The sequence below is a fragment of the Aspergillus ambiguus genome (assembly GCF_047715705.1).
Source record: "Aspergillus ambiguus strain CBS 117.58 unplaced genomic scaffold BDV59scaffold_2, whole genome shotgun sequence".
In the NCBI taxonomy this organism is placed as follows: Eukaryota; Fungi; Ascomycota; class Eurotiomycetes; order Eurotiales; family Aspergillaceae; genus Aspergillus; species Aspergillus ambiguus.
Window position 1 is genome coordinate 342,576 of NW_027395515.1, and position 18,546 is coordinate 361,121.

At 51.0% G+C, this 18,546-nt stretch overlaps 7 protein-coding genes across 7 annotated transcripts; 3 read left to right on the forward strand and 4 right to left on the reverse strand.

Moving 5' to 3' along the window:
• Positions 1–43: 43 nt before the first annotated feature.
• BDV59DRAFT_45819 (uncharacterized protein) lies at positions 44–1,188 on the reverse strand. Its single transcript, XM_073696431.1, has 4 exons — positions 1,013–1,188; positions 541–962; positions 187–487; positions 44–127 (listed from the first exon to the last, which is right to left on the reverse strand). The coding sequence occupies exons 1-4, from the start codon at positions 1,080–1,082 to the stop codon at positions 120–122; spliced, it is 801 nt and encodes a 266-aa protein (XP_073552275.1). The 5' UTR covers positions 1,083–1,188; the 3' UTR covers positions 44–119.
• Positions 1,189–1,660: 472 nt separating this feature from the next.
• On the reverse strand, positions 1,661–2,347 carry BDV59DRAFT_197806 (LysM peptidoglycan-binding domain-containing protein; the record flags this gene model as incomplete). Its single annotated transcript, XM_073693012.1, has 1 exon — positions 1,661–2,347. One exon carries the CDS (start codon positions 2,345–2,347, stop codon positions 1,661–1,663), a length of 687 nt encoding a protein of 228 aa, XP_073552276.1.
• Positions 2,348–4,034: 1,687 nt separating this feature from the next.
• On the forward strand, positions 4,035–4,540 carry BDV59DRAFT_197807 (uncharacterized protein; the record flags this gene model as incomplete). The annotated part of the gene is made up of 2 exons (XM_073693013.1): positions 4,035–4,206; positions 4,242–4,540. 2 exons carry the CDS (start codon positions 4,035–4,037, stop codon positions 4,538–4,540), a joined length of 471 nt encoding a protein of 156 aa, XP_073552277.1.
• A 521-nt stretch (positions 4,541–5,061) lies between these two features.
• BDV59DRAFT_167919 (LOG family protein) lies at positions 5,062–6,212 on the reverse strand. Its single transcript, XM_073687992.1, has 2 exons — positions 5,980–6,212; positions 5,062–5,910 (listed from the first exon to the last, which is right to left on the reverse strand). Exons 1-2 carry the CDS (start codon positions 6,018–6,020, stop codon positions 5,223–5,225), a joined length of 729 nt encoding a protein of 242 aa, XP_073552278.1. The 5' UTR covers positions 6,021–6,212; the 3' UTR covers positions 5,062–5,222.
• A 2,248-nt stretch (positions 6,213–8,460) lies between these two features.
• BDV59DRAFT_208376 (sodium:solute symporter family protein) lies at positions 8,461–10,682 on the reverse strand (the record flags this gene model as incomplete). Its single annotated transcript, XM_073695193.1, has 4 exons — positions 8,461–9,702; positions 9,755–10,032; positions 10,082–10,343; positions 10,398–10,682. The coding sequence occupies 4 exons, from the start codon at positions 10,680–10,682 to the stop codon at positions 8,461–8,463; spliced, it is 2,067 nt and encodes a 688-aa protein (XP_073552279.1).
• A 1,404-nt stretch (positions 10,683–12,086) lies between these two features.
• On the forward strand, positions 12,087–13,605 carry BDV59DRAFT_190497 (uncharacterized protein; the record flags this gene model as incomplete). The annotated part of the gene is made up of 2 exons (XM_073691756.1): positions 12,087–12,440; positions 12,499–13,605. 2 exons carry the CDS (start codon positions 12,087–12,089, stop codon positions 13,603–13,605), a joined length of 1,461 nt encoding a protein of 486 aa, XP_073552280.1.
• Positions 13,606–15,603: 1,998 nt separating this feature from the next.
• On the forward strand, positions 15,604–18,054 carry BDV59DRAFT_45836 (putative MFS transporter). Its single transcript, XM_073696432.1, has 3 exons — positions 15,604–15,616; positions 15,675–15,952; positions 16,013–18,054. Exons 2-3 carry the CDS (start codon positions 15,760–15,762, stop codon positions 18,046–18,048), a joined length of 2,229 nt encoding a protein of 742 aa, XP_073552281.1. The 5' UTR covers positions 15,604–15,616; positions 15,675–15,759; the 3' UTR covers positions 18,049–18,054.
• Positions 18,055–18,546: the final 492 nt, after the last annotated feature.

Consider the following 18,546-nt stretch of genomic DNA (forward strand, 5'->3'; position numbering starts at 1 on the left):
ACTCCCCATATGGAACTAGGCACTGTAAGATAATCATTTAGGATGCTAACGTATGTTTCCTGTTATTTATTTCCGCGGAAGACACTAATTAGGTGCATGATGAGAAATTGACCACCAAGTTAACAGACTACGAACCGTTAGTACCCATAGCTCATGGATCCTTTGGACCAATATCGGAGTACTTACTGCCAATAACACCATTAACTGGGATATCAATTGACGTCGTGTAGCTGGCTGCCTCGCTCAGCAAATACACGTAGGCACCGCCTAACTCCTGAACTTCAGCTAGCCGGGGAAATCCGCCGTAGTATTTTAGCTGCTGCTCCCAGTCTGGTTGCTGTGGTACCCAGTATGTCATCGCTGTGTTCACAAGGCCAGGCGATACACTGTTCACCCGGATGCCATATTGCGCCCATTCCATCGCCAGGGTGTGTGTCATATTGCGAATACCTGCCTTTGAAGCACCATATGGCGTAGAAGGAACTCTCTATGGGGGAGTTAGCTCTGCTCCAGACGGTAATGGTGTACGGGACTGCCTGCCTTATTAGGTCTGTACGACGCCATCGATGCTGTAAAGACAATCGAGCCCTTGATATTGAGCTTGATAAAAGCACGGGCCGCAGCTCTAGCAGTATAAAAAGACCCGAACAAGTTTACATTAAACAAGTTCTCGATCTCTTCCTTCGTGAAATCTAACGCCGCCTTATGATGCGTACGGCCCGCATTTACAACCATGCCATGCAGCGCTCCCGCCTCTTCAATTATCTTGTCGACGGCGGTGGTGATAGTTTCTTCTTGCGTCACGTTCGCATGGATGGCAAAAAGCTGACCGGGGTACCGTTTCGACAGAACCATGAAGTCGTCGCCCGTTTCACCGATGTCGATAGAGTAGACTTTGGCGGCTCCATTGCTGAGACAGCATTCTGCAATACCAAGACCAATCCCGCGATTTGCACCGGTAACTTAAAGTCCGTTAGAGGTCTGGATAACTAGGTTGGTGGAGAGTCCTTACTGGCAATCACCTTGGAGGCCAGGGTGACTTGGGTTTGGGGTGCGGTGGGCTGCTGTGCGACGGAAGACATCGTGACTGGATCTGAGTGACTGCGTGTATTCTGGTCACTTTAGAGACAGAGAGACAAACATACGACATTTATATTGCTCTCAAATCTGCCAACATTTGACCTCGAGACGGCGACTGCGGGGAAGGACCTCCCCGCCTGCTCTCGTGACGAGGCAATATCGGTTCCACCACGTCCCGCTACTTGGCTTCATTAGGTCCTGTTATTGAGGAATCGAGAGATGCACTGCACTGTGGTCCTAGCAGTTTGGAAAACAATCTTCGCCGGAAGGCAGAAGAGAGGTGTAGAAAAGTGTGCTCCCTGTAAATCCTGCTGCTATTTTTCCTCTCACTACTAAAGCCAAACTGATGTTCGTTAAATGCGAAATATTGCTTCTTAATTCAGCAATCCGACGAAGACGGCTAGTCTTCGATTTTCTCAGAGATACTACATATACTATCGCGCCGATTGAAATGAAGCCTCCTTCTCATCTTTGCAAAGTATGACTAGCGTACATTAATTGACTTGACAAATGAAAGACGGGCAGAACACCGCATAGATTGAGAAAGTGGCGAGCCTGGTGCATATTCCATCAGAGTCCCTTAGTTAAGGACAGTGACGTTGTTCGACAACGTTGTGCAGTTCACTAGAATGTTGATGGGTGGGTATGTGCCGCCGGCAGAGAAGGCCACGGAGCTGTAGTTATAGCTTGCACTGAGCATCATAATCTGGCCCACCGTAGTGCCGAATTTCTCCGCCAGGTCCTTGTAAACGCCCCATTTGAACGAATACGGCTTGATCACGCATTGACTTGGCTCGCAAAGGGGCACCTTGAGAAACTGACCGACAGGCAGGATATCCGTGGCGGCAGCCCCCGACATGTCCCAGTCCATAAGCGAGGCGGTCGAAATGTTGAGCCGGCGCGCAATCTTTTCGTAGGTGTCTCCATTGACGGTGTAATACAGACGGGGTCCCCCGTTGATGCATGTCCGGGTGGAGTCGACTTCGGGTAGCAGACAGGTCTCGTTATCAGGCTCGCAGGTTTCCGGAGGAATGATGAACTCCTCACCAACATTGGGAATGATCGTAACATCGGCCATGAGGTTGTGGCGGCCAATGTCACATACGCCGCGGTTGGTAGCCTTTGCGACGTCAAACACTGTGGTGTTTTCCTTGGTGATTGGGTAGAGGTAGGTTGTGGTGTTCAGGGTTTGGGGATTGCAGGTGGCGGCCGCAGTGCTGAGGGAGGAGGCTAGGAGAGCCCAGCAAAAAGTGCTTTTAAATACCATTCTCCAAACGATTCTATGACCGTATTTCAAGGCAGGCGAAGAAGAGACGTTTGGTCTACAGAAAAATATGCGACAGTGGGAGGAGTGTTAAGCCTTTATAGGCCGATCGATCTGCGGCTCAATCTATCACTATGGCACATATCCAAGGGACCCCATGTAGACTAAAATGGACACGGCATTTGATTACGCATACAAGGTCGTCTGCATTTCTGAGCATTGGTTGGTGCAAAATCTCTGGGTAGACATCCCGGTGATAAAGTCGGCAGAAGATGATGTTATAAGTTATACTAAAACCGGTACAAGCTTGCGAGACTGGACGCATAACGTAGGAAGGATCGACAGGGGTACGCGGCACTTTCTCTTAGACAAGGGCAATTATTCTCTAACTGCGTATTCGAAATAGTCAAGCCTTGAAGACACCCCCACCCCCGTACGATTAGACATACGCGCCACCACAGATCTAGCAATGACTCTGATGGTGACTGATTTGGAGCGCTTTTGCGCCCATTTCGAATACCAAAGGCATATTCAACTGAGATCCCACGTGGCACGGCCACGACTATCATTGCGAACTCGACATACATCTCAGAGGATCGGCGCTCCACCTTCGGCGATAACGACCGTGGGCCAAACCCACCTCGGATATAACGACTGATATGGAATGCTAAGCCGGTCGTTGTACATCTGTTACTATACAGACTTGATTTTTTAGAATCAATGTGACTTGTCCTATTTGGATGAGGCCGCTTTAATGAGGGCGCTCCGAGGGTTACTCACTCAGCATTTCTCACCCGTTAAGGCTCAGCGAGCGCTCAGTAAGCGCCCCGGTCATAGTTAACCCTTAATAGCGCTGATTTCACCCTCTCCCTCACCCGCTTGGACAACGTGAAGTCCCGGGTATGTGTCCCTTGGGAAAGCCACGAGTCGTTTGACTTGAACGCACGCATACTGACCTAAGATGTCTATACGCAGATCTAGCGCGGAGAGAACCCCACTCCTGACACGAGGATGGAGGCTACTATCAAAGAAGACAATCCCAGCTACTATCAAAGAAGACAATCCCGAGGCCGCTTTGAAGTATCTTCGGGAGCCTCTCACGATCCTCGTGTACCTTAACTACCCCGTCATGAACTCCCGGTTGATAAGTACGTCGAATGTAGCCCGTGAAGCCTGGGGCCTAGCGGATGAAGCGTGGGAGAATGGCGGGAACGCAGACGAGTTTGTGCAGGACTGGTGGGACGAATGAATTCGAGACAGTCTCGAGAACGATGCGAAGCTCGTGCGTAGAGGGTGGAAAAATGGGTGAAGAAGATGGTCGAGTACTGGGCGGTACGAACAGGCGACCAAGCCCTGCAGGTAAATGAGATCCTGGCGAGTCTGAGAAAACTCGCCTCGGACGCGGAGATTGGAGCTACAGGGTTGGATTGAGATGAAGTAGAGTACGTAGTAATACATACCTAGTAAACTGACAGTGGCTAAGCAGTACTATTACGTACTAGTCTTTTTATTTGGGGGGAGGGGAGAAGACATAGAAGAATCAATCTAGAAGAGAGTGTGAGGAGTGAGACAAGTCGATTGACTATTTTAGCTCGTTCCCATGGCGAAACTTCTCCCTCCTCTTTTCTCCTATCGTGTCCTTCCTCCCTTTTCAATCCTTACCTTCTCCCCTTCCCTCCTGATACCTAAAATGGCATTCGCACCGCCGCCCCGATCCACCGCGGAGTTGCACAACAGACTCCAAATCGAGCAGCACTGGGGATACACAATCTACCGCACCACCTTCTCCCCACAGGCGGAGGCCGCATTCCCCACCATCCTCCCCTTCCTCGACGCCTGCATCAAGAAATCCTCTTTTCGGAGTGCGCCTCCCACAGCGAGAAGTCTCCCCGAGTAGACCCCGCCCTCTATCAGGGCATCTGGGCCAAATATCAGTCCACCGTCATTGAAGACGCGGCGCGGTTCGCGGGGGCCTCGATGGAATCAGTCCGGGATTATTTCGAGGCCTTTGTGGAAGGACAGGGCCGACGCGACCTCTTCAACTCGGATCGAATGTGCATTGTTATCGACGAGGAGTCCCTGCTCACGCTGCTGGATGCATCGGTGGAGGGCCTAGAGGCGGAGGGACCCAAGCAGCCACGAAACGAGGCAGTTTGTGAAGGTGCTCGAGACATGGCCGACGGTGGACCAGTATGACAGTTTTCCGGGGTGGATGAAGTGTTCGCCCCGGGCACTGTGGGATCTCTGGAAGATGATGGGCGATGGCGAGGAGATGAGGAATTCGGGGGAGGATATGGATGAGATGGACGACGGGGTGTATTGTGGGCCGTGACGATAATAGGAATAATCTACGCAGCAGTTAAGTTAGTGTTAAACTTTATCTTTATACCGTCAAGAATGGATCGCTTAATCTCTAGCTTATTATGGTTATTAAGGTCAATTATTTGGTTAAATAGGGCTGTAGCGTCCTTCGCTAATGTATTAACCTTCGTGCTTCCAGGATAAACACAAGAGTTCACAATAAGGGTAACGATGTTAAAATTAACAGAGGCTATCTAGCTGCTACTTTCGAGCAGCACCTCTTATTTAGCTGATAGCGCCTCTCTGAATTACGCAAATGCGACTTTCTTCTACCTTTAATAGCTTGAGCGACCGCTCTTTTGGGAGCGTGCTGAAATGACGACGGAGAAGGGGGAGTTTTTGCTAGGAAAGAAAGTTGGAAATGTATAGACGATGGAAGTGTTCCTGATTGGGCGTTGGGCTTACTATATAATACTAGCTAGTAAATTTTGACTGAAAATTCGATCGGAGGGTCCCGGAAACTGGGGTTGCAGCCCCTTCGAAATACTGCCGATGCCCCTCACCTCTAACCTGGCCCCTAATTGTGATTCCACAATAGGCCCAGCCTGCCATCACTTGGTTTATATGCTCTGAGTGCTCCAATAACCTCGCCCGCCTCCTTACATTCCACCATAATGTCTTTGTTGGCTGGTCCAATAAATCTCTGCCGAACGGCCATTGTTATCCATGTAATAAGACCGTCCCAGAACCCATTAACATTCAACAAGACAATTCCCCTGTCATGAATGCCCAGCTGGTTCCATGTGGTGACCTCTGCGATTTCCTCAAGTGTCCCATACCCACCCGGCAGGGCCACAAACCCGGACCCAGGGCCACCAGCAAGAACCTGCTCTGCCATCTTTTGTTTCCTTTCATGCATGCTTTCCACGATTGTAATCCTCCCATATTCGCTCTCGGCAAATAAAGGCCCACTGGTATCCTTCAAACTGGTATCGTGGGGAACGGTTCGCTCTGGTTGTTTACCATCCTGGGGTTCGACAGTCAAGCCCGCGTTGGCCTCCGGGTGATATGCTATCAATGCCCTGGGGATGAAGCCATGGACTGCGGATGGGCCGGATAATGATACCAAAGTCTTTGCTACCTCGCCCATCAGACCGCGTGTGCCCCCTCCGTAGATCAATTTCGCGTTGGATTTGTGTAGTTCAAGGGCAAGGGAACGAGCTGCAGCGATGTACTCGGGCGATTCTCCAGGCTGTGCGCCACAACTAAGATCATACCATTAGAGAATTGATTCAACGAAACTGCACGTAGGATCGGTTTTGAGAGGGGCATACAAGACGCATATGACGGGCTGTTCGATGCGGTTGCTGGCCATTTTCTGAAATGGTAAATGCGTAGTTGCGGTTTTAGAAGCCAAGCGTAGCTCCGGTATTGCAAATAGTGTTGGGGGATAGGATAGCTAGAATAGAGGGATGTGAGCAGGCATTCCCCTGCAGCGATCGGTCACCTAGTGTAATATTTTGACACCGAGCTGGGATTCTCTGGGAACACACGAACCTGGGATCCGAGTCTGCGATGACTCAAGTTGTTACCACCATCATACCCCACCCGGCCTTGATCAAGCCTCTCATGTCAGGCTACAGGCTCTGAGCATTGGAGATCCATCGGCAATACATTTACTCATTTTTATTTTTATTTCATTTTATTTATTTTATTTTTATTTATTTATCTTATTTTTTTGTTTCCGACTACTGATCGCTTAGGCCCCAGCAAGGGCAGGGCACATACGAGCTGCGAGATATTGAACTTTGCCATTCAATAACGAACTAGAGCTGCCCACTGCTGCCGAAACGTCACCTTCACAAATAGATGGGTTATCATTGAAACAGGGGAAGTGTAGATGGGCAGTCAGACTGTCACACGTTCAGCATTCGCTTGAGTGGCGCATCTTACTATTTTGCAACACCTAGTCCGGTAGATTGACAAGAGTTCGCACGGTCTCGTCAATCTGTAACATACAGGTTCATACAAGGTATAGATGTCTCTTATAAGACATGAAGTGTCTGGTCCCTGTGGCGCAGCGTATCGAAATTGCCTGGGTGCCACACTTGTAATAATATTACACGAGTCAACACCAAGGTCTTACCAAGGCGTACTACTTTGCGTATACCGTACTGCCAAAAACGGTCAGGCACTTACTAGAATGGGCAGCTATCGTGACGTTCCAATTCTTACATACAAGCTGCTTTCCCGTTGCATTCCTAATTGTACGAGGCATCAACCCAATGTGCTTATGGTCCTGGTTTGTGGGCCCTTCACTGCCCTGGAAAAGCATCAGAGAAATAGAGCTTGAACATGGAGCCTGTAAATTGACCGCGACGCGGAAAAAACTCCGTTTCTCCATAATATGCATACATTTGGGTACATTTGGGCAAGCACTCTCATTTAAACTGTGGTCCCTAGTGAGCACGATTCATATTATCACTGGCCCTTTCTCACCAGTGTCTCTAGGCTTCTGATGTTTCAGCGTATCTTTAAGTATGATATGTCGAGCTTTGGGGCTTAATTATGATATATTTACTAGGAGCTCTGCTCGAGGTGAAGATCGGAGTAGGTAAAATAAGGTGGCGTTAGATTGGTCGCATTGTCGCGGATTCAGCGGTTCCGTGGAATATAGGTTAGGCAGCGTTATACTTGAGCGTTCCTGCCCCTGAGGTTAAATCGATTATCTTGTATACATGCGGAAATTCGAAGGTTTCCTTTGAACTTATTGCTTGTCCATAGTCCCTGTCTTAATGTGTAATCTTCCGGCTTCCGGCCTTCGACGTTGGGTCACTTTGGTCTAGAAGCCCTCTTGGCAGTACAGTAGATTTAGATTGGAACCTATCTTGGCAAAATATAAGCTATAGAAGATGCATGTGGGCGCTAGTTGCCGGTACTTTGCATCTGCCGGTCGTACGACCCCAAATTGCCGACATAGTAGTTCGGAAGCACATGGTATGGTATGCAATATGTAACATACTATAGAGCCTTTTGTGGGCCCTCGCAGTCGTTAGACGTTCGAGCCATGAACCTATTGTCTACACACGATGATGGGGTCCTTAACTTACCGGCGCCTCCCTATTCGCTGCTTCGTCTTCGGTGGGATTAGTGGGAGTACAGCTATGGCAATTTGAAGGAATAGGAGCTTATTCGTCTTTTTTATGATGGCATTGCCGGGTTTTGGGAGAGTGTGGCGGGCAAAAGTGGATTGCGAGTGGAGAAACGGGCAAAGAGGTGATCATTAGTTGGCGTGCAGTTTATCGCGGTTACTTGCTTAGGGCATCCAGCCTTCCGCTTTCCCTATGATCAGTGATCGCCTCAGCCTGCTCAAGGCGTGCTCAGGACGCGCTCAGATCTCCTCAGTGAGCAATAAGCGGCGAAGGGGAGACGGAAAGGGAAGGCCATTGGCCCTCCGGGAAAATCAAGTACATATGTAGATTGAGAATCCTGGGAACTTTGATTCAGTTCACTACAGGGGATCATTTGGTTATTGGAGTAATGTTAAGCACAATATATATAGTCTACATCTAAAGAAGCCGTACGAGGATAACGCACGTCAACCGAAGCCGCAAAAGATGCGAAGAGTTTCTGATTGACGTTATTGATCTTGTCTATTATAGAGTTTTTTATGCTGGCAACAAAAAAAAGCCGACACATTCTTTTTCCATAGCCCACTGTACGGGGTTCGCTGGCTTCGATGGGTAATTAAATCTAGAAAAGAATGAACCACATATAGGCATATTATGCCCTATAGAGGCATGGCGCCTCTTAAATTAACCCAATTTCTGCCGAAGTGACTTCTGGATCCCCAAGGCCCCCTTCCATATTTCATAGCGTCCATCATATAGAGGATAAATGACAACAGACACGAGTGCAACAAACTGCCATATAATTGCCACTGTAGTCCAACCAGAGAAGAACGACTTATCGAATATGTAGTTCCGGTAAAGCGGCATCGGCCAGACAACAAAAGTCAACAGTACCAGGACGACCCACATAATCCACGCAATTCGGTACCATCGCTGCAATTGTTGGAGAGTATTCGTGTCGAAAGGGTGCTGTAGGTCATCGAGTTGCGTTTCTGAGGCCGGCGGAATGTCGGTAGCGGAACTAGAGGAAGAAACAACCACGCCTTTCTTGTCTGTATGTCCCCCTGTTATGTTCTCAGTATTGCTGGTAGTCTGGTTGTTATAATTTTTGCCTTTTTCGCTTGCTCCAGCCTCGGTGGTCTGGACAAGTTCAATCCGGAGGAACTGCCTCCAATCAAACTTGTATGGCTTATAGAACGAGATCACGACGGAGTATAGCGCTGGAGCGAAAGTAGACGCTAGGGACCCATACAGACACGGAGCCTCCTCCATTGTTGTTTCAAGATTTATTGTGCCGTACATTGATTTAGTCGTCCCGAGCCAGATGGCAAGTCCTGTGAAAAATCCGAGAATTGGTGACCAGATAGCAGCAAGCCGAGTTTGACCGGACCATGTCAGTGTCAAAATTAATGGGACAATACCTGAACCAGTGAGGATAGGTCTGAAGTATCCAATCCACGTCATGTTTGCGCCGCCATAGTTGAGGATAATAGAGAAAGCTGTTATGAAGATGGCATGGAACACAACAGCAAGATGGCTCACGCGAATGAGTCTTTTATCGGAGGCTTTTGGGTTGATATAGGTCTTGTAGAGATCGAAAGAAATTATGCTGCTCACAGCGATCATGGACGAAGACACCGTACTAGTGAGAGCCATAAACAGCATCACCAGGAACGCAACCACACCTTGCTCTCCAACGACGGCTTGAATAGCGTATGGCATCACAAACCCCGAAAGGACCTCCTGTTGGGTAAACTCTCCCGGGTACGTCGGGAATAAAGGCGTGGTGTGTAATACTCTTGCTGCGAGGCCAATCACTGTTCCCAGTCCCCAGGGCACACCAAAAATCGCAATAGCCGCCAAGTTATATCCTGGGACAGTCGCCTTGACCTCCGTTGCGAAGGACTTTTGCCAAAATGCAGTGTCCTTAGCAATACTTTAGTACTACATAACCAGGGGGACTAATAGGAAGACATACCATGACGACCAACGCCAAATTTCCAAGCTTCAGAATAAGGCCCCAGATAATAGCATCGTGAGACTTCATTGTTAGAAGCGAGCCTTTATAGTTCCCCGGAATATAATTATCTTCTGCGACAGCAGTGACTTTGTCGTAAAGCCCGTAGAGCCCGCCAATGGCATCGTGGGTGAGAATCGCTAGTGTGAAATAGATAATCAGAATGAGCGCAACAGCCGTGTGAAGATAATCGGTGATGAAGGTGGCCTTGAGACCTCCAACAGCAGTATATAGCACCACTGTAGTGACTTAGCAGATGCGTGTATAGGAGTTATCTTTTCCACATACCTCCAAGGGGAATAAGTATTGTAGCTGCTACGAAATGCATTCCCGAGATACCGTTAATCAACTGCGAGCCGGCGAGAATCATAGATGCGCAACCGAAAATATTGCAGAAGAGATTCAGTACAAGGAAAACAACATGGGCCACTCGGCCATATCTCATCCGAATAATTTCCATTGACGTGTGAGCGTACGGGACCCGGAGCTTTGCCAGGACGCCCAATACTGCCATCAACGCGATCTGGAAACACAGTCCAGACCCGTACCACTGCAAGCTATATATCAGTCCGGGTCCGACAGATCGGGGAGAATATCTACCTACCATTGGAGCTGCAAGACCAAATCGGTAGCAATTGACAGCAGCAAAAACCGTTTCGTTAATCCACATCCATGATGAGAACACAGCAGATGCTGTTAAACCGGTTCCAACTGTCCGATTGGCCACCATGAACATCTCAGACTGGCCTGAATCCTCATCAAGATAAGCCTTTTGAATTTTCACGGCGACAAGAATTACCCCGCAGAAGAGGATACCAAGGCCGATGAGCATGCCATATCCCGTCCCTTGAGATATCAAAGTGACCCCAGAAGACGTGATTTCTCCCATTCTGGATCTGTGTAGGAAGATTATTATGTGCTGGGATTGCAAACGGGTGAATCATGGCACGGCAATTGCTCTCTTTAAATGGGAACCTGATCTTTCGTTTTGTGCATCTAGACGACATACTGCTTGCGAGTCAGTGGAGAACAATGGCGCTATTAGGAAGTGGTCTCAGGATATCCAGAGCAATATTAGTCAGATAATAATACTATGGACGACAGAAATATGAATTTAACAACCAGTCAGAGTTCCATATGAAGAGGCTGTGTCAGCTTTATGCAAAGGGTAGAAATGCACGCTAGATAATTGCGTGCTGTGAGCCCCGAATTCGCAAAGGCACGACAGCCAGGTTAGGGGCCGGGGTCAAAACTACGGATATAATTGATAAGCATAGCTCTCTACCCGTTACTGACAGAATTAACTTGTGAGAAAATAAATCAGTATTCTATATACACTTGACGTCTTGTTTTAGGCCTGATATCTCGATACTGAGAATGGGTTAGGTCACAACCCGAATCACCAGCCATCAGTTAGAGAACTCGGCAGCAAACGTACACATGCTATAAACCCATAGAGCCAAGGAATTGCCGACATTTTTCTGTGGGCGAGGGTGATGATAATAGCCCAGGATGCTATAAGGCCCGCTTGCCAAATTATGGGAACCTTTTGTATTCGCCCTCTACGCTCCCCCACTGGGAGACCGTCTCATTGCTATTACAAATGGTCATTGGAGTGAATGCCGTTCTCAACACATTCAGCATATTCCGGCCCGTTTTCATGGAGTCTACGTTGTGAAATGTCCCATACATTCTGTATCACCGGCAATAAACGTGGAAAACGATAGTTCGCACGGACCAAACACCAAACTCTGAGTTCCGCTTCCGTACAAGGTACAGGAAGGGTAGTCAATGACCAACACATCGAAATGATATCAGGGCATAAAGCATGTTGACAAAGGCTCGGATTATCCTCCGTACCATCAGCAAATATCCACTGGGGGCAAAGACCACCACATCTCCTCGTCGATGAGAGCTTATGGGATTTCTCCGCACGATGTGTTTCGATTCGAGTTATACCAACCCCCGAGCGGTGATCTACATCCCCAATAGAGCAGTCCTTAACGCCGGAGTGCTTGGAGTTACCTGGTGGGATACAGATGCCCTGCTTTCCCCGCGATCGCCTCCACATTCCCCGCGGACCCACGATGCATCTCACCGATGAGGGTCTCCTGAATACCTTCAACAGAACTCAATCCTGTAATAGTCTCTTATTGATTAGATCCCATTTGTATCGGGGATACTTCGGATCAAAATAGCAGGACATTGACTCAATAGACGATGGAAAGGTATAAATTCCACCGGTTTGCCCTCAGCAACAGTCGTGTCTATACAACCCACCGCAGCAAGCAGGATGAAGTCCATACTATACATTATATTCTGCGCCATTGGGCTCCAAATAACCACGGTCCTAGCCCTGCAGTCCTTCCCCACCAAGCCCCGGGTCTTCATTCTCTCGGACATCTCTAATGAGCCAGACGACGCGGAGTCGCTTGTGCGCTACCTTCTATACAGTAACCAGTTCCAGACCGAAGGCATTGTCGCAGTGACGTCTACCTGGTTACCAGATGAAGTGCACCCCGAGGATATGAAGAAGATCATCAACGCATACGGCGAGGTTGTCGACAATTTGAACCACCATGCACCCGACGACTCGCCCTATCCGCCGGCCGAGCATATGCTGAGTCTCCTCCGGACAGGCCCTGCAGTCAGTTCCCCCTACCCTACCTCCCGAATCGGACCTCCCGCAGCTCACAACCATATAGAAATACGGCATATCCGCTGTAGGGGGCAACAACACCCTCAGCTCGGGCGCTCGGCTCCTCATCGAGCGTCTCGAAGCCCCCTCCACACAACCGCTCTGGGTACTCGCCTGGGGTGGCACGAACGTGCTTGCACAAGCGCTCTACCAAATCGAGCACGACAACACCCCTGCGCGAGCAGCGCAGCTACGCTCTCGCCTCCGCGTGTACACCATCTCCGACCAAGACGACACCGGCAGCTGGATACGCCACCGCTACCCGGAAATTTTCTACATTGCGTCTGTGCATGGGTTCAACCAGTACGGGCTGGCGGCGTGGACGGGAATTTCGGGTGAGCAGTACTACGGCTTCGATGCGGGCGGGCCGGACCACTCGACGCTGACGCGCGAATGGATCCGCGAGAACATCCAGATCGGCCCGCTCGGCGCGGTGTATCCGGACTACGCCTACATCGTCGAGGGCGATACGCCCAGCTTCCTGTATCTCATCCAGAACGGCCTGGGTGTGCCCGAGCACCCGTCGTACGGCTCGTGGGGTGGACGTTACACGCTGGTGACGCCGAGCCCGAATGGGCTGGAATATAGACATTACGCGGACGCCGGTGACACGGTCGTCGGGAAAGGGAACCGCACGTATGACTCCAACCAGGCGACGATCTGGCGCTGGCGGAGCGCGTACCAGAATGACTTTGCGGCGCGCATGCAGTGGTCGCTGGCGTCGGTTGTCGGGAAGGGAAATCACCACGCTGAGATCGTAGTTAATGGGACTGGGGGGTTGGAACCGGTGCCTGTTGAGGCACCGGCTGGGTCTACGCTGGTTCTGGATGCTGGGGAGACGACTGATCCCGACGGGGATGCGCTGAAGTATCGTTGGTTCCATTATCGGGAGCCTTCGACAGATGACTGGAGTGTGTCGAGGGAGGTGCCCGCGCTGGGAATTACGCCCTTGGATAAGGCTGGAGAGAAGGTGCGCGTGCACATTCCCTCGGCGGATCAGGCGTGCGACGGGGGAGGATGTCGTCTGATGCATTTGATCCTGGAGGTGACAGATGCTGGAAGTCCTCCGCTGACAACTTATCGGAGGGTTCTGATTCAGATAGTAAAATCTTGAGTTTGGAGTGTACCAGGGTATAGATGTAGTTGGATCTATGCCGATTTAACTCAATCTTATCTAACACATGGTTGAGCCGGAATATATCATCCCTTGCGTTGACGACAGGCAGTATACTTCATGAATCTACCAGACGAGACCGCTAGAACGTAACCACCACGGATCTGAAAGCGGCATTCTGTCGAAAGGATTGTGCCTAATCTGCCTAAACAACCGAGAGCACAAGTTGTAAGGGTAGCGATAGACGTGATCACGACATACTTGCAGGACACGGTGTACATACAATGCTATCTATGGACATTGGCCAGGTACCTGATCTAATTGTAGATCTCGGACGGTATATTGGGTGGATCTGCGCGGTGAGTGGGTTTGAGAGGTTTTATATATCTACTGTCCAGACCAGGGTCGGAAATAGCGGTCTGAGGATCTTCCTGCTGCTGCTGATAGGAGCGGGTCAGTCCAAGGATTTATAGAAATAAGAGCCCACTGTCAGATATCAACTGCAGACGCTGATGCAGGAATTAGGGAAGTTCCGGATCTCATGCAGAACTGAACGTGGGCAGAGCTCTGGGTCGGAGACTCCAGGGAGCCAAATGAACATGAAGAGGCCAACCATTGGAGGACACGTTGATATATGACGAATGTTTAAAGGCCATCATCGCATGCTATAAGTCGTAAAATCTTAGTGTGGGGAGAGCTGTCTATTGATTGCGAGGATCCGTCTATGTATTGGGACAAACGCGTCTGAGATACTGGCTTTCCAATGTCCAGCTGAGTGTATCGGCCCAGAGGCAAGGCAACGGACCTCAACTATGACGCCATAACGGCCGCCTTGTCGAGCTATGTTGCTATACCGAGAGTTCTGAGCAACTACCACCATCCAGTAGATGTGTAAGCCTGTGAAAGGATAACCACCACGAGAAGACAGGCTGCACGATGACGGCAAGTCGTTGGCCAACCGTCGAATAAAAATGATGTATCCGGTGGCAACCCCCCAAAGAGCTCCCACGCCCGATGATCCGAAGAGGGGACGTGCCCATGGTGATGATCATGGGTACACCGGCCTTGACCTTATCTAACTTAGTCTGAGACATCCAGTTAGCCTCATTGGTCGGGCTGTGGACTTAATTCCTCGTGTTATGAGTATAGCGGGTTGGACTATTCTCTTGAGGCTGGACGGATGAAACATCGGGCGTGAGCTCTCCCGCCACTCGACACTGACTCGAGAGGATGCGGGAAAAAAAAAAAAGCCCAAAGGAGACTGCGTCAGAGCGATCGATGCGCGTATCTCTCTCTCTGTACCAAGCGGATTCAGGGTCCTCCTGCACGGCATCTTGGCGTGTAGACCGCATGCGGCGGAACAGGCGCTGCCCACGCACGATAAGTGGTTTTGTAGGGGGGATTACGCCAGCTCGGACTGGTTTGTGCTCCACGTGTGCATATGTAGACAGATGTCTCTGTGTCGATCGGAGTTAAATCGTTCACCAACGTGGGCTAACGGGGACTCCAGAGATACACCGGAGATACTGGGAGCGGCTCCGTTCGTAAGCGGCAGCGGGGGGTACCCTGTGAGTACCGCTCCCGTCCCCACCGCGCCCGACCTGGAGATTTTTCTTTTTTCCCTTTTTCTTTGGTTCACTTGTTTCTTTCTTGATTCTTCTCCTCTCTTGCGCGTGACAATCCCAGAGTCGGTCTGATTCTCTCGTCCTAAACGCTCACCGACTCAAGCGGACGTGCGACAACAGTCTGGTCGAGCGTTATATATCCGCTGGTCGTCGCTCTCTGTCGCCTGTTTCTTTTCGCCATGTCTTCCGTCGTCGGTGACATTCTCTGGCTCGGTTTGTCTCGGCCGTAATTTCGCCTCATCTGACAGCATACGACATTCCTTCGTTCATACATCTCCAGTTACCGGTACCCCGCGATAGAGTTTCCGTGTTTGCATGGCGTTGGTGTCATTCCCGTGTCTGCTGAGCATTTGAGAAACTGGCGCCACTTTTGACCCACCCACGTTGTGAGACTCCTGAACGTCCTGTCCTGTGGATTATCAAGTGTCACTAACCCCTCGACAGGCATAGAAGCCTAGTGACGGAGGGAATTGCCTGAGTGTTGTCTTCCGCCCCGGTGGGAGTTAACAGGACCGCCATAGAGGTACGGATGGCGGTTACAAACACAGCCCCTCCTGGAGAGGGGAACACACAGCCACCGTCATCGAGTGCCTGGTGGAGGAGGAAATGGTTTGGATCTTCAGGATCACAGGATGAATCCGACAACATTGGCGATAGCAGGATCTATCGGTCTAGGGCCACCTTGGGGATTCTGAGTGACAAAGAGACGGACGAAGTGCCTGGTAAGGGACTTACCTCGTTCGTCATGGACGCAATCACCTTCTAATGACCTACCTCGCCAGGAACGGTTCTTCTCCTCTCATCCAACCGCAATGAGCCGCTAGGGTTGCGACACCAACCCCAACGGACTTCCGCGTCGTCGTTGCCCTCCGAACGCCCAAAATCGCGCTCATCGTCTCGACCCTCCGTTCGGTCCAAGAAGAAAACTGCCGACGGCCAGATTGTCCTCGAACCGCAGCCCGATGACTCAATGAACGACCCCTTGAACTGGCCAATGTGGCGACGGGATGCTGCCTTGCTCTCCCTTGGATTCTACTGTCTCATGGGAGGAGGCATGACCCCGATCCTGGCAGCAGGGTTCAACCAGGTCGCCGAGACGTATGACGTGACCACGCAGCAGGTCGCTTTTACGACGGGGTTCTACATGCTGGGGCTCGGGGTGGGCTCGGTGGTAATGTCCCCGACAGCAATTCTCTTCGGGAAACGTCCTGTCTATCTTCTGGGCGCTACCCTCTTTATCTTGTCTGCGATCTGGTGTGCCGCATCCCCTAATTACCCGAGCCTTGTGGTGGCCCGAATCTTCCAGGGGATTGCGGTAAGTCCGGTAGAGTGTCTGCCATCGGCTACCATTGCAGAGATCTACTTCCTGCATGAACGGGCCTACCGGGTAGGGATCTACACACTGCTTCTCCTGGGCGGCAAGAATCTCATTCCTTTGGTGAGTGCGGCTATCATCGGCAATTTAGGATGGCGCTGGGTCTTCTGGATTGTGGCCATCATTGTTGGATCCTGCCTCGCCTGCCTCTTCTTTTTTGTCCCGGAGACATTCTGGGACCGAACCCCCCGCCCGCGTCGCGGCCGTAAGCGGCCCAATATCTACCGTACCGTGTCAGATAGGTTGACGCACAGCTTACGGGGTCGCCCAACGGCTGCCGTGCGCCTCGAGGAGCCTGCACCAGAGGAAAACGTGCGGCCGGAGGATGAAATGGATTCGGTCACTCCCGTGAAGTCCAAAAAGGGCCACGTCGGTTTTGTTGATGCACCAGAGTATCCTGCTCCAGAGGATGAAAAAGGGGGAGTACCCGAGGGAGCGGATTCGGAGACGATATCCCATAGTCCCGCCATCACGGGGAGTACCGTGGGAGACTCCATGCCCCCTGCAGATCCAGAAAAGTCAGACGGTCTCCTCCACCCTCCCTCTCCCGCTTTTGCCCACCCGTCTCACGGAAGCGATCTCGAAGCTGGGCGAGTTCCCGGGCTGTCCCCTGCACGCACTGAATCGCGCGACTCTAGCATCGCCACTACCCCGGCGCTCCGCTACACCAACCGGCTCCGTGAGCTGCCCCCCGTCTCATACACGCATACGCTCCGGCCGTGGAGCGGTAGAATCTCGCATGACAAATGGGTGCGAGTGGCCGTGCGCCCGTTCATCCTGTTCGCCTATCCTGCAGTGCTGTGGTCTACGGTCGTCTACGCACTGTCTGTCGGATGGCTGATTGTGATCTCGGAGCTGGTGGCGCACATCTACCAGGGGAAGTCGCACTACAATTTCACAGCCTTCCAGACAGGCCTGGTGTACATCTCCCCGTTCGTAGGGGGTCTTCTAGGCACAGCGGTGGCGGGGAAAGTTTCAGACATCATTGTGAAGTTCATGACCCGGAGGAATGGCGGGGTGTATGAGCCGGAGTTCCGACTGGTGATGGCCATCCCGATTGCAGTGTCGACGACCATCGGATTGATGGCGTTTGGTTGGAGCGCGGAGGAGAAGGACCACTGGATGGTGCCAACTATATTCTTCGGGATGGTGTCATTTGGCTGTTGCCTGGGGAGCACGACCTCGATCACGTTCTGTGTCGATAGTTACCGGCAATACGCGGGGGAGGCGCTGGTGACACTGAACTGGAGCAAGAATATCTTCCACGGGTTGATCTTTTCTTTGTTCGTGGTCGACTGGCTGGAGGCGGATGGGTCAAAGACCGTCTTCCTCGCCCTCGGAGGGATCCAGCTGGGCTGTCTGCTGTTTTCCATCCCGATGTATATCTTCGGCAAGCGAGCGCGCATGTGGACAGTGCGCAAGCGGCTGATGGAGAAGTTCTGATGTCATGACTGATCATGATTGCGACGATGTTGACTGAGGCGGAGGATGGTATGGTTCATATTTATTTATTCGGGATCTGCATGGCGTTGGCGTATGAGATGATTTTAGATCATCGAACACATCTGATTGGGTTGTATACGAGATCTGCATAATATCTGCACAATGATATGGTGATAATGTCATACATCAGCCACGGTTGAGGGCCACGGTGGGGACCAGTTCTAGACCACTGGAGAGGCCGTGTATTGCCAGATGGGGCGTGTCTAATATCCTCATCCAAAGTTGCGACGTTTCGGCCTGACTCATATAGATGAATGCTGCTTTGGTTCCGCTTGCGCCGTCGTAGTGGCGAGGGTGTGCATGCGTTGTGCAGGGCTGAGTCATCTATACATGGAATTCTGCGCCCAGTGATTGGTGGACGAGCCACCCGACATCCTGGGCCGCCAATGGGAAGGGCTGGATCCAAACCGCAAGCGGGATAGCCGCGTGGCCGGATTC

Bases quoted from the DNA above. Each gene is read 5' to 3' on its own strand.
- BDV59DRAFT_45819 (XM_073696431.1), bottom strand. From the start codon at position 1,082: ATGTCTTCCGTCGCACAGCAGCCCACCGCACCCCAAACCCAAGTCACC. The intron at 963-1,012 runs GTAAGGACTCTC...ACGGACTTTAAG, and splicing joins GGCCTCCAAGGTGATTGCCA to TTACCGGTGCAAATCGCGGG. The intron at 488-540 runs GCAGGCAGTCCC...ACTCCCCCATAG, and splicing joins CGTCGTACAGACCTAATAAG to AGAGTTCCTTCTACGCCATA.
- BDV59DRAFT_167919 (XM_073687992.1), bottom strand. From the start codon at position 6,020: ATGGCCAGCAACCGCATCGAACAGCCCGTCATATGCGTCTT. The intron at 5,911-5,979 runs GTATGCCCCTCT...GTATGATCTTAG, and splicing joins CAGCCCGTCATATGCGTCTT to TTGTGGCGCACAGCCTGGAG.
- BDV59DRAFT_45836 (XM_073696432.1), top strand. From the start codon at position 15,760: ATGGCGGTTACAAACACAGCCCCTCCTGGAGAGGGGAACACACAGCCA. The intron at 15,953-16,012 runs GTAAGGGACTTA...CTACCTCGCCAG, and splicing joins AGAGACGGACGAAGTGCCTG to GAACGGTTCTTCTCCTCTCA.